The sequence below is a fragment of the Thalassophryne amazonica genome, chromosome 15 (genome assembly GCF_902500255.1).
Source record: "Thalassophryne amazonica chromosome 15, fThaAma1.1, whole genome shotgun sequence".
NCBI classification, from domain to species: Eukaryota; Metazoa; Chordata; class Actinopteri; order Batrachoidiformes; family Batrachoididae; genus Thalassophryne; species Thalassophryne amazonica.
The window spans coordinates 28,978,067-29,003,428 of NC_047117.1; the positions used below are offsets into that span (position 1 = coordinate 28,978,067).

At 40.5% G+C, this 25,362-nt stretch overlaps 1 protein-coding gene across 1 annotated transcript in view; it reads right to left on the reverse strand.

Moving 5' to 3' along the window:
* mxd4 (MAX dimerization protein 4) overlaps window positions 1-25,362 on the reverse strand; it is a 53,924-nt gene that overhangs the window by 5,693 nt on the left and 22,869 nt on the right. Inside the window, exon 4 of the mRNA XM_034188289.1 lies at window positions 2,823-2,937. Within this exon, the coding sequence (XP_034044180.1) occupies window positions 2,823-2,937 (115 nt within the window). The remainder of the gene's footprint in view (window positions 1-2,822; window positions 2,938-25,362) is intronic.

Consider the following 25,362-nt stretch of genomic DNA (forward strand, 5'->3'; position numbering starts at 1 on the left):
TATACAGATCTTGATGCTCAATTCTAATTTCCTGCCTTTGTTTAATTTCACAGACAGTGTACTTTTTTTTAAAGTGGCCCATATCTGATTTCAGTATTGAGATGGTTCGTCCGCAGTCACACTGGCAGATATCTGATACGTGCCTGCACATGGCCTAAATCCACTCTGAAAACATTCGATTCAGTGATCATTTTCACCATCCACAAACAGTGCATCCAGAAAGTTTTCATAGCGCTTAACATTTTCCACACTTTTTTTTAATTTCTGCAAATTTATTAAAAATAAAAATAAAATAGAAATGGCATGTACATAAGTATTCACCCCCTTTGCTCAATACTTTATTGATGCACTTTTGGCAGCAATTACAACCTCAAGTCTTCTTGAATATGATGCCACAAGCTTGGTGCGCCTATCTTTGGGCAGTTTTGTCTATTCCTCTTTGCAGCACCTGTCAAGCTCCATCAGGCTGGATGTAGAGCATCAGTGCACAGCCATTTTCAAAGCCCTCCAGAGATATTCAATCGGATTCGCGTCTGGGCTCTGGCTGGGCCACTCAAAGACATTCACAGAGTTGTCCTGAAGCCACTCCTTTGATATCTTGGCTGTGTGCTTCGGGTCATTGTCCTGCTGAAAGATGAACCGCCACCCCAGTCTGAGGTCAAGAACGCTCTGGAGCAGGTTTTCATCCAGGATGACTCTGGATATTGCTGCATCCATCTTTCCCTCAATCATGACTAGTCTGCCAGTTCCTGCTGCTGAAAATCATCCCCACAGCATGATGCCGTCACCACCATGCTTCACTGTAGGGATGGTGCCTGGTTTCCTCCGAACATGATGCCTGACATTCATGCCACAGAGTTCAATCTTTGTCCCATCAGACGAGAGAATTTTGTTTCTGATGGTCTGAGTCCTTCAGGTGCCTTTTGGCAAACTCTAGGTCAGCTGTCATCTGGCCACTCTACCATACAGGTCTGATTAGTGGATTGCTGCAAAGATGGTTGTCCTTCTGGAAGGTTCTCCTCTCTCCACAGAGCAATGCTGGAGCTCTGACAGAGTGACCATCATGTTCTTGTTCACCTCCCTGACTAAAGACCTTCTCTCCCGATCACTCAGTTTAGACAGGTGGCCAGCTCTAGGATGAGTCCTGGTGGATCCGAACTTCTTTAATTTACAGATGATGGAGGCCACTGTGCTCATTGGGACCTTCAAAGCAACAGAAACGTTTCTGTACCCTTCCCCAGACTTGTGCCTCAAGACAATCCTGTCTCAGAGGTCAACAGACAATTCCTTTGACTTCATGCTTGGTTTGTGCTCTGACATGCACTGTCAACTGTGGGACCTTAAATGTTACAAATGGTAACATACAAAAAATGTGGAAGAAGTGCCGCACTATGAATACTTTCTGGATGCAATGCATTCACAATGCGTATCTGATAGGTGTCGCATGCGAGCAAAAGATCAGAATCAGGTCGCTGATGCGTGGCAGCGGAAATATAGCCTTTGTTGACATTTTGGTGGAGTGTTTCTCTGTCTTGGGATCAGTTTCCCTGGCAGGCTGGTCGTGCACAGCTCTGATGGGCAGATTAGCGAACCCGATGCCACTTAAAGGGGCACTCCTTCATAAACTGCTTTTCTAAATAACTTTTGCCCCACAGCATTGTTATTGTGTTTAGACAGAGAACACGAGCATGCTCGCAAGGTGAGCATGCACATGCATAACAACACGTGGCTGTGAGGTCAGGATTTGTAAGCAAGCCTGTCTGCCACAGATGAAGAGAAAATATTTCTATTGTATATAAATAAATAAAATCCAGAGGTTTGAACACCTGAACTGAAGAAAGAGTACAGTTTTCGCTATACAGAGGTCCAGTTAATAGACTGTGCCAATGAAAGGGAGGCAATTTGGCTGTTCTCCAGTGACTTTTATTTCTCCATGCTGTCAGTGAACAAAACACAATGGTGACTCCAGCACTCTTCTCTGACCTGTGCTGAATATTGCTGACTGCAATTTAGTTACTCAGTCAGTGCACTGGGCCTGTAATGTGTTGGGCTGTGGCTATGTGCTGGGAACTGAAACACTCTCACAGTGAAGCAGATGTGTGACAGAGACGTGATCGCCAGCAGCCTGTGAGGAATATGTGATACTCTATCGATCCATTCCACCCCCCCCCCCCCCCAAAAAAAAATCATCTTCATTTGCACCAAACACTGATGTTTGTCTATATTCTGTCACCTGACTACTTATTTTTCCCATAATCCTCTGGTGAAAGGGGCAGTCATCTTTGTACTGGCCCAAACATCTGTCTCACAAGCAATTTTTATTGTTGTTATTATTATTATTAGTATTACTATAACTATTACGCGTTTTAAAATAGCATTTGAGAGTGATTCATCTGTAACAAAAAATATTTCTGTTTACTTTGTTTCTTTAAAGAAATGATTTTTTTCCTGTTGAACTAAAGCAAGTATTTAATTAAAAATGTAAATTATTTAAAATTATTTTAAATATTTGATTCATAAACTGATTACATATTTTCCTGCAGTTTTAAAATCACCTAAAAATTATGCATTTTAAAAATTGAAAAGTGGTCACATTTTAATTATTTATTATACAGCTCGATAATTATCATTCATTCATTATTTTAATGCATTATATATACACATTAAGTGTGCCTAATATGTCTACACAGTGCTGCATCTACGTCTAAGCACTTCGCCCATAACTTTATTAGCATTCTTTTCAAACGGATACAAACACACAAACAGACATGCTGTAAACTGTATAACTTTTGACATTTTTTCCTCAGGCTGTTTTGGAGTACCTTAATGTGCATCTTGGCCCTTTTCAGCAAACTCAGCGTGGTGTGTCGAGTGCTGTCTGGACCCAAAGGCACCAGCTTCTTCAGCTGCTCCAAGTACAGCCTTAGTTTGGCACGTCTGCAAAGACACCAATGTCCAGAGTGAGTTACCAAACATCCACAAGTAAAAATCACAGACACAAACAGAGACAACGCTCATCCATGTGACCCTGAAGGTCGGAGACACACCGCGGCCCCTCGGGGTGAATGGAGAGGGTCTATGGCTGGAGAACATGAGTGAAGCGCCAGGCCAAAACACAATCAGGGTGGATGCTGTGCAGATACTGACAGCGCGTGCGCACACACACATACACACACACACACACGTTATGTAAGCAACATCAGCACGGGTTCTCACTGTACACCCACATGTGACACACTTTCAAGGGGTCTTGTGGATCCTGTGTGAGGATGCTTTTCTAGTTTTGATCAACTATACAAGTTTTATCTATTACAGGCAAGTCAAAGACATTCACACTGAAACGCCAAATACAGTCTTGGCTACAGCTCTGATGGAGGGAGCACCTCTGATTTTTTTAAAAATTCCCAATATTTTCAGACAAAAAAGCAAATGAACCAATTCTGTTCAAGTTTTTTGTTCAATATGAATATTTAATAAAATATTCATCACAACAGCAACAAAGTTATTTAATGCAACGAAATTAATTTTAAAAATGCACACTCTAAGAAATAAAAAAAAAATTACATATTTAAATTACTTTATTTAAATATGTCAACCGCTCCCATAAAATGTGGTTGTTTAAATCAGAAACTAAATATACAATTACTTGTAAGAACTTGTTACAATTAATGTTATGATTAATAAATTAACAACTTGTTACAATTAACTGTATATTTAATTTCTCATTTAAACAAGTTTTGTTGGACTGGTGAACATATCTGGATGAAGTAAATATTTAATTTCTTAGAGTGCAGACATAAAATATGTGTGACATTTATTCATGCACCTGTCATACATTTACGGCAAATCCTTACTTTTACAGCCAGTGTCCTTTAGACAAGTCTGGAGATGGATATATGAACATTTCTAAGTCCACTACTGAATACGTCTTCAACAGTATGGTACTGTGTGGTAAATGTGTCTGGAGTGACTCTCCTCTGGAACCAGCTCCCTATTCGGATCAGGGAGACAGACACCCTCTCTACTTTTAAGATTAGGCTTAAAACTTTCCTTTTTGCTAAAGCTTATAGTTAGGGATGGATCAGGTGACCCTGAACCATCCCTTAGTTATGCTGCTATAGACTTAGACTGCTGGGGGGTTCCCACGATGCACTGAGTGTTTCTTTCTCTTTTTGCTCTGTATGCACCACTCTGCATTTAATCATTAGTGATTGATCTCTGCTCCCCTCCACTGCATGTCATTTTCCTGGTTCTCTCCCTCAGCCCCAACCAGTCCCAGCAGAAGACTGCCCCTCCCTGAGCCTGGTTCTGCTGGAGGTTTCTTCCTGTTAAAAGGGAGTTTTTCCTTCCCACTGTCGCCAAGTGCTTGCTCACAGGGGGTCGTTTTGACCGTTGGGGTCTTTCCGTAATTACCATATGGCTTTGCCTTACAATATAAAGCAACTTGGGGCAACTGTTTGTTGTGATTTGGTGCTATATAAATAAAATTGATTTGATTTGGAGAAGGCCGTTATCAAAACTGGAGTAATTATGATTACATGGACAGCAACAATCCAATTACAGGCCTTATTCTGACAAAGACTGTATTAAGATTATGGTGTTACAAGTTGTTTTCGAGAATATTCCATTCATATTTCTGGTTACTTGTTACACTGTATACTTTTATTAATGAATCACAGTCACATTGTGTCCCCTATGACTAATGTGTTGCAAAATGCTGTTAAAACTCCAATTGGACGTCACAGTCTGATTAAGGGGTTTACATGTCTGCATCACACTTTAAAAATCAAAACCCTATTTGGACAGGATTCATTTTATATGGGGAGTTACCACAGAACATCTGTAATATTTATGGATGATTCACAAGGGATAAGAAGGCTTGGTGTAAATATCAGAGATAGGAGGAGCTACTCATTAAACAGGCCTGACGCACCACCGTCACTCCTAAAAAAAAAAGCAAACTACAATTACTAAGCTATACAGAGCAGATTTGTTTCTATGGTCCATTTCAATCATCATCTATCTTGTTAAGTGTCAGCGTCACAATTTTTTGTTAGTTATTTTTTTTGGGGGGGGGGGGGGGGGGGGGCGGGCGCTGTGTGCAGCAATGCAAATTTTGTGCAGTGATGCATGCTCAGTGCAGTAAAGCTGGTGGTCCAAACACCTCATTTTCATGTTGTGAGTAGAAGTTTGACAAAAAAAAAAAAAAAAAAAAGACTCCATTTTGGAATAAGGCTGTTAACATAACAAAATGTGGAATGAGTGAAGTGCAGTGAATACTTTCTGGATGCACCGTAGCTAGCTTTATGTAGATCATATGTGTTGCTGCTCACTCTGAACTCAAGACACAGACCCAGAAATCAGTGCACCATGCCAAAGCACTGCAGGCCAACAACCCTGGATCTACAAGTAAACAGCTTTCTGGATGAAGCATTTTGTGTGTTTCACTCAGTGAAGGCTGTGACAATGTTGAGCTAATCTTTGTCTGTACATAGAATGACTCTGAAAGGATATGTGCATTATTTTAAGGTTCTGCTTTCATTCACAACATCCTTACCAGCAGATTACCTTTCTCTCTGTACTTCGGCTATTCAAAGTTGTTCATAAAGGCCTTTCAAACTTCCATTAGTCAAGCTAGTCCATGAACCATTTCTTTGTTTTTGAGCTAGCCTTGGCCTTTTTCTCCAGTTCCTTTTGTCTAACTCTATGTGAACAGTAAGCAAACTGCAGCTATACAATGGTTCCACAAGCTAAGGCTGCAACCACGAGACGGCCTATCCATCCATTTTCTATACCTGCTTACACCAATTAAGGGTTACTGGGAGACTGGAGCCTATCCCAGCAGTCATAGGGCATGAGGGCATACACATTGGATAGGACGCCAATCTGTATGAAAGCCACATATAGACAGAAACACACGGGACGACACGGGAGACAAAGATGTCCATATCCTTTAGGTGCACATGTAAACACACTCATTTCCTGTTTCTTTTTGTTTTTCAGAAAGGGCATTGCCTGAATTAAAAATAAATAAATAAATAAATACGGTTATATTTCTAGCACCGCCTGTTTCATATAGAAGTCATTCTGAGAGCCTGTGCTTTCAGAGAGAAGAGATCCTCTCCCTATGGAATAAAGATGATACTCTAATGCACCAAAGCTTCATTGTAGAGCAGGTAGGTCTGTGGGCTAGGACCTGGACTACCAGTTATATACACTGGGGTTTGATTCCAGGTTTGGGCTTCATGCTACCTGCATCATCCCAGTCCACCCAGCTGGAAAATGGGTGCTAACCTTTGGGTGAGGAAGTATTCTGGCATCCTACTAGGGAGGAGTCGTAAGCTACATCTGAATAGTCATACTATCTTACTATATAGGAGTAAAACCAATACATCACAATTTATAAAGAGTACAAAAAACTCAGTAGTAGATAAAAAGGTACACAGATGGACTACTATCGCCATAGTGTGTACACCACACTATGCTGTCCAATGATGCAGCTGGATCCTGGTAAGTAATCAAGAAGAACAACAACTTTTTTCAATGAAGACAGTGGACAAACATGAAAATAGTGGTGACGTCTAAAGGCCTGTGGCATTTTACAAATATACATCAGGGGTGATGGCCAAGTGGTTAATGCGCTTGGTTACAGTGCAAAAGGTTCCGGGTTCAAATCCCACCCCTGCCACATTTCTTCATGTAATGTGGATTTGCGTCAGGAAGGGCATCCAGCTCAAAGACAGGTAAGACGGCGGTGGTATAGTACCTCCGAATTGTGTCCTTACTACTCACTCACTTACTTCTAGAATGTACTAGATTCGTGGGTGGGTAGTATGTACAAACCGATTTTAGTACACAAGTATTCAGCTGCAGGGTTTGACGGTTGTGTGATGAACCCAAACATGCAGGCAGTAACCACACAATTTATAGAGGGAACAAAAGTAATTTATTGACCAGTTTAGATGTCCAGTCCCACAAACAGAAAGAGTCCAAATAAGCACAACAGGAGTAATTGTAGAACTAAAAAAAACAAAAAAAACAAAAAAAAACACAGGCAGTGGAAGGCAGCAAACAACTGGGGTCAGACAAAAGACAAGTAATGCAAAGACGTCATGAATAGCGATCTAACCAGAGGTGTTAAAGAATACTCTGGCAAACTCAAAGGGGAACAGTGTAATACTACATAGTGACACAAACGAAAAGACAAGCGAGGGGTGGTGTGATTGGGAATGTGCAGCAGCTGTGGGCGAGACCGGGTGACAAAGGACACGCCTACAGACACACACAGAAACTGACAGTCACAAACCTCAAGGAACCCTGGGGGTGACTCGAAAACAAACACAAACTAAAAGGGGAACCACAAGGTAAAAAAAATACACAAACCAAAGAACAAAAGACGAACAACTTAAGGTGGAACTCAAAAAAGGCTAAATGGTGCAAACACAGAAAAACAACATGACTAAGAGATAAAACAGACATGGTGTTGTGTGGGCCGCTGAAGAGGAGGTACTGCTGGCTCACCACCACCAGATGGCGCCCTGCTTGGAGTGCGGGCTTCAAGCACAAGAGGGCGCCAGAACCACTGGGAGTGACAGCCGTCAATCATCCTCAACACCAGCTGTCACTCATTCATCTCATCATCATCATCACCATAAAGGCCGGACGGCGACTCCACCTCCTCGCCGAGAAATCTCCTACGATTCGAGGTAAACTTCTCTGCTGTGATTATTGCGAATAATAATCTGATCTGTTTTGCAGCTGTTTTTCCTGTTGGTATTCCTTATCTGGGATTTTTGGCGTTTGGTGTGACTGCGACGACTTCGCCTCACACTCCAAAACCGATAAGTGGTAAACAGGAGCTGCACGTGTGTATGATTGGAGGTGGAGGTTCTCCCTCCAAGAGGAATCATTAATCAAGGTTGCTGGGTGTGAGGATTCACACTCACCACCTTCTGTTTCTGTCTGCCAGCAGTACCAGGGCCGACAACGGAGGACAGAGACCACCTGGGGACTCAGGGCTTGGCGGCTTCGGTGTTCTTCAGGCCGTTGGTGGTAGAAGCGGTGTGGGCCCCGGCTCTTCGTTCATCCGAGGTCTCCTATCTTCAAGCCTGCCCGCAGTCCTCTTGTGTATGATTGGCAGCACTCTTGTTTATATTACGTTGTGTTCTTGTGCAACATTAAATTGTTACTCCTTCTCTTATCCATTGTCCGTTCATTTGCGCCCCCTGTTGTGGGTCCGTGTTACGACACCTTCCCAACACAGGGGACAGAATACAACACAGACTGTCTCCTGCTTCACCCTTCAGTCTGCAGGGATAAGCACTGGCTGGATGCATATAGGACAGACTACCAACTTTAACATGGGCATTTTGCATCTTAATAATGTACCCAACAGTAAAGGCTTATTACTCTTGAACATGTGAAAAAGGAGTCTTTAAATTGGTACCAAGTGACTTATTAAAAGATGAGGAAAATGGCCAGGCTTCAAGTTTACACACTCATGTTTAACAAAGATGGCAAAAACACTCAAATATTTAGGTGAATAGAGGATTTTATTTCAAGCTACAGATTTTTTTCAGAATGGATATTTCAGGAACACAACAAATCAGATACTTGGATTAACATTAAATTTGTAAAACCTTATGCAGAAAGACTTTGAATTGGAGAAAAAAAACCTGAAGGGGGAAAATAAAGTAATGGAATTTACCACAATTAGTGCCAAAACTGATTTTTGCACCCCCCCCCCCCCCCCAATAAATAAACAAATTACTTAAAACAAATGCATAGTCATATTATGTTTCACAGATTGAATGAAAAGAAAAACAAAAAACCTTCTGGGTCGCCTGCTTCTAGTTTTTAGCTTGCTTTAGACTACTGACTATCTTGTCCTCTCGTACTTATTTCAGGACTGAATGGTCATAAAAGGTGCTTGGGCTCCTTTTATTTTGTAGAAGGTAAGGGTTCGACAGATATTCAAAATGTTGCCACTTGTTGAGTTCACAGTTTGCAAATGGTACCTCCAGAGTGCTGGGCCTGCTAAAACTTCAAAGGGGGTTAATTCGGCTTATATATATATATATATATATATATATATATATATATATATATATATATATATATATATATATATATATATATATATATATATATATATATATATATATATATATATATATATATATATATATATATATATATATATACACATACATCTACAGGCGCATACAAGCTTTCGTAAAATAGGGCGTGTGAAAGGCTCAAGTTCTTCTATTTCCATTTGTCTCAGGGGCAATGGCGTTTCCCACTTCCACTCCCCACCCCTCCCCTCCCCACTCCACCCTGCCAACACCAACACACCCTCATCCCACTGGAAAACAAGTGTCTTCTGAGGACAGGAGCGGGGGCCTAACTCTAACCTGACCCAGTCTCAGCCACATGAAGAGCTTGGCCCCAGTCCAGGGGAAGCCGGCAGGAAGGAGTTGGGGGTGGGGGTGGGTGCATGTTTTTTTGGAAAGGAGTGGGGTCTGAGCTGGTGGATGACTTTCTTTTGGGTTGAAAAACGGGCTCTTTGAGTGCAGTGTGCTCAGCTGCACTATGGCAGCGCTCCAGACTCATCATCCAAGGGTAATTTGAGCCAATGGGCGACCATCTTGCACCCCGCTCCCTAGCCCTGTAATGAAAAACAAAAAACAGGGCGTTCCCCCGAACACTCTGCCTGCTGATTCCCCACCTCCCCCTTTAACTTCTAGACTGACTCATTCACAACAGTCCATACCTGCGTGCTTGCTGCATATTTTACCTGGCAGTAGAAACGTGCACAGATGTCTTTTTCACTTTTGCACGGAGTGAAACTGACTTCAGTAAAAACAGAGTTTCTGTATTTAAAGCCATCAAAAATGTGCCTTCAATGGTGCTTTTCTCTAACTGCAGCTTTTTCACGTCAAAGCAGCTCATCCTATTTGTGTCGACAACTACTTTATCGTCACAGGTCCGGGTAGAATCTTGCGTGTCCTGAGCCGTGCACTAACAAGCAACATGACTTTTCCTCTCATTTGTTGTGACTCTGTCCAACACAAGCTTTATCTGTCAGATGCATATCAATACGGCTGGACCTGGACTCTTGTCTCTCAAACCCTGGCAACATGGCTCAAAAAGATCCTTCCCAGCAGCATGTGTTCTCCTGCCTCGAGACACTTAAGCTATTTTTTCTTTCAAGTGTAGGGCAGGACCCTCCCTCCATCACGTTTGTTATTCCTAAGCCAAGTCCTGGTCACGCAATGTTTATCAGACAAGCTCAACCAGCCGTGGCATCAGATGATACGGTGTCCATGAAGGAGCGCAGACAGTTTGTTCTCTGTGGTCAACATGACACTGAATGGCAGCAATTTTCTAGTTTGTCTGGGTTGAAACTTGTTTCTTTGATATTCCAGTCATGTGTGAGACCAATGCTGTGGAGCAACATAAGGGTTTGAAGTACAGCCTGAAACACATTTGTGGCTATTGTGAATCAAAACATGTTAAAATGTGCGGTGTAAAAGTTGAGATGTAATCCTGTGCTCACAGTACGAAAGGGACACAAGTAAATGTAACTACTGAAAAAAAAATACAAGCCTGTTACAGTACAGCATTTTGTTTTTATTGTTGTGCTTCAGCAGGACTAGCTTTGCTCTGGAGTCATGTCAACAAGGAAAGAGCCACCTGACTGTTCTCACGTGCCAAGTACCACGAGATTTGTGACCTCTGATCTTACCTCTCCCTTCCCCCTCTTCATCACAGAGTCAGTGCCAAAACAGGCTCATTATTTTTTTTAAAAAAATGAACTTTTCCTCAAAGCTGCATGCTGTGGAAACTGCTGACTTGCATTACGAGGTTATCAGGTACACAGGTGACCTTTCTCATAGTTCCACTCTCCCTTTAGGCCTTGGGAGAAGAACAACTATGAAACATCTTGTGTTGCTGCTGTGCGTGTACAGCGCTTGAGGTACATCTGCTGTGTGACTGATAAATGTTGAGTACGTTCATATGCTGGAGTAGAATAGGAGAGAGGTGACCGTGACCACTTTAAAACGGTCCCAGTTTGTCCCCGGAGCCTGCAGTGTTGTGGGATTGGGACTCTATCAGCACACTAAGAGCAGCAGGGCCTGAGAAGCAGAGCCAGTGCAAACAACAAGTCTTCATCCATCAGTCACAGCACAGTGCATTCCTCAGCCCGTACGCACAGCACTGAGTGGCTTGTCAGGCGCTGAGCCAACCCTCTTCAGCTAAGGTCAAAGGTCATCACCACCGCCACAGCAACGTTACCTTTCACTCCAAGAGTTCAGCTTGAGTTGAGTAAAACAAATAAAAATCCCAGGCACCATTGGTTGCTCCTTGGAATTACCTCTGCCAAGGAGGTTATGTTGTCGCCTGTCAGTTTGTATGATTGTTAACACGATTGTGCAAAAACTACTGAAGAGATCATCTTGAAACATGGTGGAAGGGTGCGGCATTGGCCAAGGAAGAAACCATTAACTTTTGGAACAGATCTGATAAAGGTGGTGCCTGCACAAATCTCCACCCATCCCCCAAGACACATACACTTTCTTTAATAGAAAAGTGAGAAAAGTGGTTCGATAGTTTTTGCGCAATCCTGCTAAAAAACAAACAAACCAATCAACAGACAAACAAATACACGGGTAAAAACCATCCAAAAACATGGTGTCTAACCAGATCCTTACTCTGGATGGCATTACCCTGACCTCTAGTAATACTGTGAGAAATCTTGGAGTCATTTTTGATCAGGATATGTCATTCAAAGCGCATATTAAACAAATATGTAGGACTGCTTTTTTGCATTTACGCAATATCTCTAAAATCAGAAAGGTCTTGTCTCAGAGTGATGCTGAAAAACTAATTCATGCATTTATTTCCTCTAGCATATCTCACCCATATTGGCCTCTCTTCATTGGCTTCCTGGGAATTCTAGAATAGAATTTAAAATTCTTCTTCTTACTTATAAGGTTTTGAATAATCAGGTCCCATCTTATCTTAGGGACCTCGTAGTACCATATCACCCCAATAGAGCGCTTCGCTCTCAGACTGCAGGCTTACTTGTAGTTCCTAGGGTTTGTAAGAGTAGAATGGGAGGCAGAGCCTTCAGCTTTCAGGCTCCTCTCCTGTGGAACCAGCTCCCAATTCAGATCAGGGAGACAGACACCCTCTCTACTTTTAAGATTAGGCTTAAAACTTTCCTTTTTGCTAAAGCTTATAGTTGGGGCTGGATCAGGTGACCCTGAACCATCCCTTAGTTATGCTGCTATAGACGTAGACTGCTGGGGGGTTCCCATGATGCACAGTTTCTTTCTCTTTTTGCTCTGTATGCACCACTCTGCATTTAATCATTAGTGATCGATCTCTGCTCCCCTCCACAGCATGTCTTTTTCCTGGTTCTCTCCCTCAGCCCCAACCAGTCCCAGCAGAAGACTGCCCCTCCCTGAGCCTGGTTCTGCTGGAGGTTTCTTCCTGTTAAAAGGGAGTTTTTCCTTCCCACTGTAGCCAAGTGCTTGCTCACAGGGGGTCGTTTTGACCGTTGGGGTTTTACATAATTATTGTATGGCCTTGCCTTACAATATAAAGCGCCTTGGGGCAACTGTTTGTTGTGATTTGGCGCTATATAAAAAAAAATGATTGATTGATTGATCTCCTTGGCAAAGGCAAAAAAAAACCCCAAAAAAACAAGGCAAGGCGTATGTAGTGTTAATAATGTCAAGAACTGGTGAGATTTAGTTTGTTGCCAGGGGTATGTGCTCTCCAAGTGCCACTGTAGTTTTATAATGCCATCTTTTTCACATGCATGACATGTTACTTTGGGATGAAATACAAAACTTTAAATCTTTTGAGGGGAATATGCATCTGGTCTGGATCTCCTGTACTGAAGTGAAAGAGAAAGAGAGAGCGAGAGAGAGAGAGAGCGAGTGTGTCACCATGGTGAGATGTTGGAATTTGGAGCTGTTGTGGCTCCACATCTGGCCGGAGGGTCCCCATACACACACACTTTTGACAGCCTTCATCAGTCTCTTTGTCATCCCACAGCCCTGCCCTGAACATGTTTACATTTAATAGAAAGCTGATGTCCCATTTCTGAAAGACAAGAGGGTTAAAAAAAAAAGAAAAAAAAAAAAAAAAAAAAAAAAGGTACAATGCTGCTGAACCAGCTCATGTCAAACTTCCCCTGCACCATGCCATGCTGCCCACGCCAAAAATATATAAAAGGTCGTCCGGGGATGGGTTATGTTTGTTTTCTGTCACCGAGGATGCCGCACCCGCCCACTGTGTGCAGGGACAACTGTGAAACAAGACAGACGGATACGAGTCCTCCATAAACACGATCTCCTGGCGGCAGGAACACGGAGCTTGCAGTCACATGATACCGCTCTCACGCAAGCTGCACAGAGAAACTTAAATGTATCACAACAGCAGACAGAGGGAGGAGCGTAGTCATTTCATACCAGTAGAACTACACAAGAGAAAAAGCCCAGCATTCACTGGTGATTAAACAACAGGAAACTGATGATTTGTGCTGTTTGCTGTTGGTAGTATTTCCACAAAGTACACAGGAATTTCCATTGGGCGTGCAAGGGAATGCCTTGTAATTACATTCATTAGATTTTTTTTTTCTCACAGGCATGGATCATTACAAAATGTAAACACAGCCAGCTTACATTTCGCATGAACAGAAAAACAGATGTCAGATATAATTTTAAGAGCACAACATGAGCAAATGGGGGGGGGGTTAATAAAGAATGTTTTTGTTTTCTGTGCATGCATGAATCATTTCAACACAATGTCAAATGACAGGTCTAAATGCTCATTGCCTTCAACTGTGTGAACAGAAAAGTGTACATCTGAAAATGCTGGACAGGCCAGCAAAGACAAGTCTGAGAGGCTAAATAATAAGCACGTTATCAGGACACAGAAAACTTTGGTTCTATAATGAATCCTTGCCAAATAGAGACACGCAGGAATCTGGTGACACGAGAGACGACTCCACACTCCCATGATGATGAGGAAACTCTGCCTGTTTACTAGAGAACAGTGACTCCCTGTCTAAGTCAGGATACCCTCAAGGCATTACAAGTTAAAATCTGAGGGAGGTGAGAAAACATTTTTTCAAGAATTTCATCTTGTTTTTGCTGTTACACTTCAAAACTACGCAATATTTTTTTGATTTTTGCCCAAAACAAAGCAGGCAAGGATTGCTCCAGGTACAATTGTGTCTGATATATGTACACCCTAAATGTGTAACAGCCAAAAAAACAAGTAGTGGCTCGTGACTTTGTGCCAAAAAAATTCAGAGAAAAGTGAGCAGGGATGTGGCTGTGACGCATTCTAGTAATACTCGGCCTGCTAGTTTTGTCACACCTAACTCACTCTAAACACTGTTACCTATTTCAACATTCCAGCATATTTCTGCATATTTAATTGACCTGATTTTCAGGCTGCTTGCTTGCTGCAGAGAGCAGCCATGTCTTACTCTTGAACACCTCCCAGACCTGAACATTGTTTTCAGTGCTTTAAAGTAGGCTGAGCATCATTTTGTTAACCCTCTGGAGTCCACAGGCTCACTGGCGAGCTCCTCTGTTAAGGTACTTGCATATAGTATAATGTCAATGTGTTGCATATCAAAATGTTCAGAACAATCTCAGCCTTCTGAATGTGAGACATTGCCAAGAACACTGTTCAAAATAAATATATGGCTCTGAAAATATGAAATGCAGTTTTAGAAATTATTCTTTATTCATGTGGATAAAAAGTTTTGGTGTTAGAAATGGGTTTTCCAAAGTCAATGTTTGAGTCTCAAACATAGTGCAATACATGAAAAGATTTTGAACTTGAACTTGTTTATTTGGCACACAACTCGTCAATAACAAAAACTGATATACAAGACAATTCCACAGTGACGTGTGACCAAAAATTGCAAAAAAAACAAAACAAAAAAATTACATCCATATATAATAAATGTCTAAAAATATGATAAACAGATGGACAAAATTGTTGGCATACTTTCGTTAAAGAAAGCCATAATGGTCACTGAAATTACTTGAAACTGACAAAAGTAATAATAAATAAATGACTGAAAATTAACTAATGAAAATCAGACTGAATCGTGGTTCAATAGAATGATTTTAAAAACAAACTAATGAAACTGGCCTGGATAAAAATGATGGTACTCCAAGAAAATATTACAAATAATTTGACCATAGGGACTTGATAAACAAAGATGTGTCTTGTAATTAGCATCACAGGTGTCTTCAAACTTGTAATCAGTCAGTCTGCCTCTTTAAAGGGTGAAACGTACTTGCCAACAAAAGCACCTAGGTCCTTGGTTTTCACCACCCTACCAAAACACCCAGTCCATGCAAATACAGAACAGTGTAGGAGCCAGACCATATCCTTGACAAACACCAGTTTTCACTGGGAACAACTCCGAGTCTCTGTCTCCACTCTGCACAACACTCACAATATTTGTCTGTAGACTGGCTATGATGTCCAGTAACTTTTTGGGGATCCCACAAACTCACAGGATGACTCAGAGTGCAGTCCGATCAACTGAATCAAATGCTTTGCCAAAATCAACACAGGATGTGAAGAAGCACTGTCAGTATTCACACTTGCATTCTGTGAGTACTCGCAAAGCTAGAATGTGGTTGATGGTTGACTTTTATGCATCATTTAAAGAGATTGGGGCTAAAATGAGGATATTGAATGGACTCATATCAAACCCATTAAATAAATAAGTAATTTCATAATTTATAGCCTTGATGCTTATGTCAACACAAAACTGTCTACAGGTGGCAGCTGTTTTTCTCAGACAAAGAACCCAGTGACCTCAGTGTATTATGACAATCAAGTCTCCTTTCACCCATGTTCAACATATGTCTCAGTATACAATACAGCTATGGTTACAGATGTTCAGGTCTGGGAGCATGCGCTGGCACCACATGTAACTGCAACCACCACACTATGTAACCTCCCTGGATCCTAGCTGGGGACCACCTAAGCAGACCATGGTCACACAGTGTTTTAGATGATGTTCCCTCATAATACAAGTAGTACACCTCATGTGAATCCCCTAAGTAGCTGTTAGTTTGACAGAAAATCATTCCAGTGGTACCCATGGAACACCCAGAGAGACAGAGTACCAAAAACATCTAGTTTTCTGGTTTGTGTCCTGACCTCACAACCATACAGTAAGAATGGAAGAATGGAACTTCATACTTCTGCAAACGTATCGGTGTCATCAAAACCAATCACCTCGTGACTTCATAAGGTCTTTCCAGGTGTCTTATGATCTCAAAGGCCAAGGTCCCAAAGACATAAATGTCATTGTCAGCAAGTCCAACACTTTCACCACAAACACATACTTTTGATGAATTTATTTAGAGCAGGGGTAGGCAACCTGTTCCAGAAAGAGCCATGAGGGTGCAGGTTTTCTTTGCAGCCACTGACTCCACCCGGTGATTTCACTGATTAACTGATTCCATCTGCTCAAAGTGATATTAATCAGTAAAATCACCTGGTGGAGTCAGTGGCTGCAAAGAAAACCTGCACCCTCATGGCTCTTTCTGGAACAGGTTGCCTACCCCTGATTTAGAGCCTACGGCGCTTCTAGATGACAAATTGACTTTTGAATGCAACTGCTCGCAATTAATAGGTGGCCAATTCCATGAGACTGTCACATGTGTTACAGCTTTCAATGGTACCAGCCATCCTGGAGAATTATGGCTTGTCCATTATTTCTTCATCCTACTGAGAAAAAGAGGTGTCTGGGATGGTTTTTACCATGGAATTGCCCTGATACATGGAACATTTTAGAATAGGTAAAATTAGACATTGTTTAATTTTAGGGGTCACAAGTACAAATACTGCAAACTACTATACAGATTATAGTTATTTGCAGTTCTAATGACTCACAGACCATCATGCACACTGGAACGTGAACACCAAACTGAAATTGGACGAACAAAAGAAAAATGTAATATGCTTCATCTACATAGTTAACAGATTACCTGACCTAACAAACATTGTTATTTTACAGATAAAATAAAGAAAAAGGGAAAACAGCTGGGCTTCAAAATGATGAATTTTGGCAAACAAAGAGTAATAAAGCCTCTCTGTGACATGAGAGCTTTACTCTCCTCCCCTTACTGCCTCAGGTTTCTGCTGACTTGGCCACTTTTAGGGGGCAGAAAAGGAGAGGCAGAATATGGAGAGGCTTAAAAAAAAAGACAGAAAAAACAGATGTGGTCTCTGGAGACAGAGTAAGAACGTGCACGGGGAAGGAGGTGAAGTAATATGGCTATGAACAGCTCTCCCTCCTGCCGACACATTGCTATAACTCAAACAGCTCAGTGCGGTGCTGCCACGGCCCAACGAGGCCTTTACGAGCGTGCACAGGCAAGCTTCGCTCAAGAGGAAAGCAATTGTCCAAGCCAAATAAGTCATTCATCACAGCTGGGAGTTGAAGCCAGTGGGAGGGTAAATTTAATTAGAGAAAAGATTAGACCATGACAAATGAAATGACTTCTCTCATGTTCACAAACTGCACATATAAAGTCAATTTTAACAGGGATTCCATGATTAGCATGTTTTCTGTAGTGTAATATGAAAGAATTACTAATAAATAAATAAATTAATATATACAGCTGAACCCCGTTAACTTGTGTATGGTATGTGTAACATGCGTTTTGGCTTTACTCACAGTCATTTTGTGGACCCTGCAAACTTAGGCTACTGTATGTTTCTGGTCAACCTCATTAACTCACGGTTTCAAATAACTCACGGTTCGATTTTGTGGACCCCAACTTGCATGAGTTATCAAGGTTCACCTGAATCAAGCATTTATTAGGACCAGTGACGCGTTACTCTAATCTGACCACTTTTTTTAGTAACGAGTAATCTAACGCATTAATCTTTCCAAATCAGTAATCAGATTAAAAGTTACTTCTCCAAGTCACTGTGCGTTACTATTATTTTTGCATTGTGGAACGATAGCAGCATTAAACTTGGTCCGTGGGCAGGAGGTCTGGGTTCGACTGAACTACACACTTTAAGCGAGCTGTGAGCTTTTCATCCGAGTTTTTCTGCAACAGCGACGACTCGTCCTCACCTCTTAAAGCACAGTGACAATAGCACACTTGCACTGAGCTTTACAAAGACATTTTTATGCTTTTTTTCCTCCGAGCCGATCCGTATCTGCTGCTAAAAACAGCTGATCCTCCGCGACGCGTCAACAACTAACACTATTTTCCACTCAAATGCACCTAAACTCTCTTCCTGAGGACCACATGATGTGAAAATGCAATAAAACTTTCTTACCTGTAAATCTGGTCATGTTTTCTGCATAAATAAATGTTATCCATTCTTTGTGCTCAAACGCCAAAGCAGGGGCGAATCCAGATGGAATGGGGATGTGGGGAAAGGATGTGCCCCCCACAACACCCCTAGATTAAAGGTCCAGTTTTGAAGCCTTTTTTTACTACAACTAGTAATACTACTTAAAATAATAATAATTTCGACAAGTAAAATGTTTAGAGAGAATTTAAATGTTAGAAAAATGTTAGAATGACTTTAATAGTTACATTTATAAACAATGTAGGTTAGAAATTGCAAGTTTTACTGTTACAGTGCTGTCAACAGTTAAATATGAGGTCAAGAAAGAGGTCTTTATTTCACTTTTTATAAAAACAAGTATTTATTTTCATTGAAGCCAAGAAAGGGTTACTATAAAGTGAGTTTTGGCAAAACAAGTATCAGTGTCATATTGAGGTGGCAGAGGGTTGTTGTTGGCAGCTGGGGAAAGCAACTAAAAAAGTAACTCGTAATCTAACTTAGTTACTTTTTCAAGGAGTAATCAGTAATTGGATTACTTTTTCAAAGTAACTGTGGCAACACTGATTAGGACTCGTCAGCATCACTCTGAGATATCCCAGAAATGAAACAGAAAATCACGCTGACATGGGTGTGTCTGTGTGTGCAGAGATAAAAATAGAGCTGTTAATTCCTTTTCAATTGAAGGAATCAAGCAGAACAGACAGCCTTACAAGACTGTGCTTGGATTTCCTGTAAATAGATGATATGTGGGAAAACGCAACAGCTGTTTGGTAATTTCTTCATGTTGCCACAAAAGGAAACTTGTGGCAAGTGCGAATTGTCATAAATGTGATCAAGAGAATCTGATGTCAGAGAAGGGAAGGAAGCAATGCCAGTGGAGACCAACCACACGGTTGCATTTGGTTTCACAGAAATGTCAAGTTTGAACCATCAGCACCGAGGTGTCATAGGTTCACTCAGCCTCTCTGCAGATAAAGAGGTCATGTCAAGAAGGGTGATTTTTTTTTTAATTTTATGTTTACAATGGGTTGAGCAACCAGAAAGCTGGAAAAGAGATGTAGAAAACACGCCAGGCTAATGCAGACATGCTCTGAGAAAGAAACGAAAGGAAGAACATGGTGGCCCGTTTGAATCAGGTCAAAGTCAATTTAGCTTTTTCACAGCGGAAATGACTATGAAAACGTGAACAAATGTCTCACAACATTGCTGCAGAATAAGTCAACTCTCCGCTGTCCACCCTTATGTACATTATATTCCAGCGACCTCTTTTTCCCTTATCAAAAAACAATAACACAAAAAGCAAAACAAAAACACTACAATATATACACTGGAGCGAGTACTTCACTGTTCACAGCAGCCAATTCAGCCTAATACTAACCTGCAAAATAACAGAGGAAACAACTTTAGCTATGGTTTAGCAAAAACATGAATATTTTTAAACACAAACTCCTCCTTTTTTACAGTGTAAGCAGTCTGAAAAGCTTTTCAGACATTCTGCCAGTTTTTCATCTATTTCACATCTAAGTTTTAGGCATGCCAGAATTTTGATAAAAATGTTGTGTTGATTAACGAAACATCCCACTAGTCTGAAGGTTCAGGTCAATAAATGAATAAATTTTGATGCCAATTTTCATTAGGCTGCACTACTAACATACTAACTAACGTGCTTTTTGTTTCAATTAAAAATATGTTTCTTTCATCTTTGATGTGAATGTTAATTTAATAATAATAATAAAATTGTGTCACTTTTTTTTAACTTTGCTGGTTATTAAGATGCACCATACAATGCAAATGTCATACACAATAATCCATAATTAAGACTTTGGCAATTAATTCAAATAGCAGTTATTCAACCTTCATAAGTGACTTGCGTGAATTGCGATGTTTGGCTTAATTTGGAGTAAATACACACCTTTGGACTACTGAAACGTCAGACTAGTGAACCCTTCCCGTTGATTAAAATGTCAATATTTATCTCTGTATATCAACAGGAAATATGTGTGTGTGTATATATATATATAAATAAAACACAATCTGGAAATCACAATGTATGATTTTTTAATAATTTATTTGTATGTTTGTATGTAGTATTTGAACACTGACCAATCAACAAGAATTCTGGTTCACAGACCTGTTAATTTTTCTTTAAGAAGCCCTCTTATTCTGCATTCTTTACCTGTATTAATTGCACCTGTTTGAACTTGTTACCTGTATAAAAGACACCTGTTCACACAATCAATCACACTCCAACCTGTCCACCATAGCCAAGACCAAAGAGCTGTCTAAGGACACCAGGGACAAAACTGTAGACCTGCACAGGGCTGGGATATACTACAGGGCAACAAGCAAGCAGCTTGGTAGAAGACAACAACTGTTATGATTATTTATTAAAAAGTGGAAGAAACACAAGATGACTGTCAATCTCCCTCAGTCTGGGATTCCATGCAAGATCTCACTTTGTGGGGTAAGGATGATTCTGAGAAAGCTCAGAACTACACAGGAGGACCTGGTCAATGACCTGAAGAGAGCTGGGACCACAGTCACAAAGACTACATTAGTAACACATGATGCTGTCATGGTTTAAAATCCTGCAGGGCAACAAGGTCCCCCTGCTCAAGCTAGCACATGTCCAGGCCCGTCTGAAGTTCACCAGTGACCATCTGGATGATCCAGAGGAGGCATGGGAGAAGGTCATGTGGTCAGATGAGACAAGAATAGAGCTTTTTGGAATCAACTTCACTGACCACGTTTAGAGGATGAGAACAACCCCAAGAAAACCATCCCAACCATGAAGCATGGGGGTGGAAACATCATACTCTGGGGGTGCTCTTCTGCAAAGGGGACAGGACGACTGCACCGTACTGAAGGGAGGATGGATGGGGTCATGTATCGCGAGATTTTGGCAAACAACCTCCTTCCCTCGGTAAGAGCATTGAAGATGGGTCATGGCTGGGTCTTCCAGCATGACAATGACCCCAAACACACAGCCAGGGCAAATAAGGAGGGGCTCTGTAAGAAGTATTTCAAGGTCCTGGAGTGGCCTGGCCAGTCTCCAGACCTGAACACAATAGAAAATCTTTGGAGGGAGCTGAAACTCCAAACCTGAAAGATCTAGAGAAAATCTGTATGGAGGAGTGGACCAAAATCCCTGCTGCAGTGTGCAAACCTGGTGAAAAACTACAGGAAACGTTTGACCTCTGTAATTGTAAACAAAGTCTACTGTGCCAAATATTAACATTGATTTTCACAGGTGTTCAAATACTTCTTTGCAGCAGTAACATACAAATAAATGATTAAAAAAAATCATACATTGTGATTTCTGGATTTTTTTTTTTTTTTTAGATTATGTCTCTCACAGTGGACATGCACCTAAGATGAAAATTTCAGACCCCTCCATGATTTCTAAGTGGGAGAACTTGCAAAATTGTAGGGTGTTCAAATACTTATTTTCCTCACTCTGTGTGTATATATATATATATATATATATATATATATATATATATATATATATATATATATATATATATATATATATATATATATATATATATATACACACACACACACACACGAGGTCTGTCCGTAAAGTATAGGTCCTTTTTATTTTTTCCAAAAACTATATGGATTTCATTCATATGTTTTTACGTCAGACATGCTTGAATCCTCGTGCGCATGCGTGAGTTTTTCCACGCCTGTCGGTGACGTCATTCGCCTGTGAGCACTCCTTGTGGGAGGAGTCGTCCAGCCCCTCGTCGGAATTCCTTTGTCTGAGAAGTTGCTGAGAGACTGGCGCTTTGTTTGATCAAAATTTTTTCTAAACCTGTGAGACACATCGAAGTGGACATGGTTCGAAAAATTAAGCTGGTTTTCAGTGAAAATTTTAACAGCTGATGAGAGATTTTGAGGTGATTCTGTCGCTTTAAGGACTTCCCACGGTGCGAGACGTCGTGCAGCGCTCTCAGGCAGCGTCATCAGCCTGTTTCAAGCTTAAAACCTCCACATTTCAGGCTCTGTTGATCCAGGACGTCGTGAGAGAACAGAGAAGTTTCAGAAGAAGTCGGTTTCAGCATTTTATCCGGATATTCCACTGTTAAAGGAGATTTTTTTAATGAAAGACGTGCGGGCGGATTGCAGCATCGGCTCGCAGCCGCCGCGACGCTCCGTCACAGGAAAAACACCTCTGCTGGAAGCCTTAAGGACAAGTTGGAACATCTCCAGCTGATAAACAATTTCTCATATACTCACTTCACTGAAAGCCATCAAAAGCCAACTGGATTTTAACAAATGGTTATCAACACGGAGGTGTTTTTCCTGTGCCACCGCGCCGCGTCGGCTGCGTCCCGACGCGCGGACCCGTCCGCACGTCTTTCATTAAAAAAATCTCCTTTAACAGTGGAATATCCGGATAAAATGCTGAAACCGACTTCTTCTGAAACGTCTCTGTTCTCTCACGACGTCCTGGATCAATAGAGCCTGAAATGTGGAGGTTTTAAGCTTGAAACAGGCTGATGACGCTGCCTGAGAGCGCTGCGCGACGTCTCGCACCGTGAAAAGTCCTTAAAGCGACAGAATCACCTCAAAATCTCTCATCAGCTGTTAAAATTTTCACTGAAAACCAGCTTAATTTTTCGAACCATGTCCACTTCGATGTGTCTCACAGGTTTAGAAAAAATTTTGATCAAACAAAGCGCCAGTCTCTCAGCAACTTCTCAGACAAAGGAATTCCGACGAGGGGCTGGACGACTCCTCCCACAAGGAGTGCTCACAGGCGAATGACGTCACCGACAGGCGTGGAAAAACTCACGCATGCGCACGAGGGTTCAAGCATGTCTGACGTAAAAACATATGAATGAAATCCATATAGTTTTTGAAAAAAATAAAAAGGACCGTTACTTTATTGACAGCCCTCGTGTATATATATATATATATATATATATATATATATATATATATATATATATATATATATATATATATATATATATATATATATATATATATATATATATAGTATGTACATACACGTGCATTCTGAATATGCAGTTTGTTATGAAGCATTCTTGAATTTTAGCTGTTAGTTATTTATAACCATCATGCTGTGCTATTTTTGTAATTGATTAACCTATTCATTTGTTTAATTAATCTAAAGATTATTTTCTGATCAATCGATTCATCCCTTGATTAATTTGCCAGTTATTCGTAACCATAAATTCTATCAATAATTTCAACATTCTATTCAAATATGTTGTCATAAAAGTATTTCTTTTACAATTCACAAAAGTCCAAATATATGAAAGATATGGAGTGCCAAAAATTAAATTGGCATCTTGCGGGGGGAATTATGGAAGAAATTCATGCATACAGCTTTACCTCTTACTGGAACACAAAAAGACAGAAAATAACACTGACATATTTTATATGGCTGCAAGTATTATAAATTGATTAATCATTGCAACTCTAAAATATATGCAGCAAAACAAACTTTTAAAAATCAGCTCATTTACTCATTGGGGCACTAAAGAGATGAAAGTGTGAAGGCCTATCATGTATTGTTGAGCTGTCTATGTCATGTTTGCAAGAATTTGTCCACACACAAAGACAGACACAAGACAAGAGTGATTACATCATCATACTATGTATACTCAACAAAAATAGAAATACAACACTTTTCTTTCATTTCCCATTTTTCATGTGTTAAAGATCTAAGATTTCTTCGTTGCAGACAACAGCTTACTTCTTTCTAATTTTGTTCACAATTTTTCATAGTAGTGAGCACTTTGCCTTTGTCAAGATATTCCATCCAGCTGGCTGGTGTGGCATATCAAGTTGATGATTAAACATGCATGATTTTTGCAAAGATGTGCTTTGGACTGGTCACAATAAAAGGCCACTCTAAAATCTATCACATATTTTAACAAATTTGTGGAAAAAAGTCAAGGGAAATAAACCTTTTGTGTGCATATAAAAAGGCTTAATTCTTGCATTTCAACTACTGAAAAATGAGAGTGAAAACAAAAGTGTTGCACTTGTATTTTTTTGTTGAGTATATATATTAGCTGGACATAAATGCAGTCACTTCTCCTTATGTATTAGGGTAAATTGTGCGCACACTGCTCCAATGTGTAATAGTTACATAGATGACGATTGTCCAGATCTCATGAGAGATAATTTGAGGGTTTTTAATCAGTCAAATTTTTCAAGTTCCTTAAGGCATCACTTCACTTCTATAGCTGGCACCCACCCAGATGTCTCACTCTGATAATGCAAGATAAATAAAAATTATTGCACAGCAACTTAAAGCACCACCTTCTTGGTCTCAAGACAGACATAATAAATGACCAGGAATCCGTGGGGAGGCACATTTGAAAGATATTACATCAACAATGCTATTAAACTGGACCAACTGCAAGATAAAATAAATAAGTCACGTATAAAACAGCACAAATTCACAAGGATTTGAAAAAAATGGCTAAGTTAGACAAATAAATTGGTGGAAATCTGAAATGTATTCATTTTTAAAAATTGCAAACCCAAGTTAATTCTCTCATGACTGATGAAAACAAAGGATTTTATTATTATTATTAATAGTAGTACGCTTTTAATAATGAAAGCATCAATAGTACAAAAATAAATATGTTGAACTAAGCGTTTAATTTATTCTGGCCTTCTTTTACATAGCAAAGTTGCTTCTCTTGGCCTTGTTCTCACAAACATGAATGCTTGTTTTTCTTGAGCAACATGGCAACACTGTTCATCAGACACCATGTGCACCCAGTGATCATTGAGTTCTGCACTGTACCAGTCACATAAATGCATGACCAAACAAAGACAACAAGTATCCAAAGTTGTCCAGTGGTGTAAAGGCTGTCAAGGTTTTAGAAGTGATAATGAGATTGCTGAAGATTAAAATGAACAGAAAGTCTATGAAGACTCTCTGAACTGGGCATAACATTTAAAAAGTAGTTTAGCAGGATACCTGAGCAGGATAAC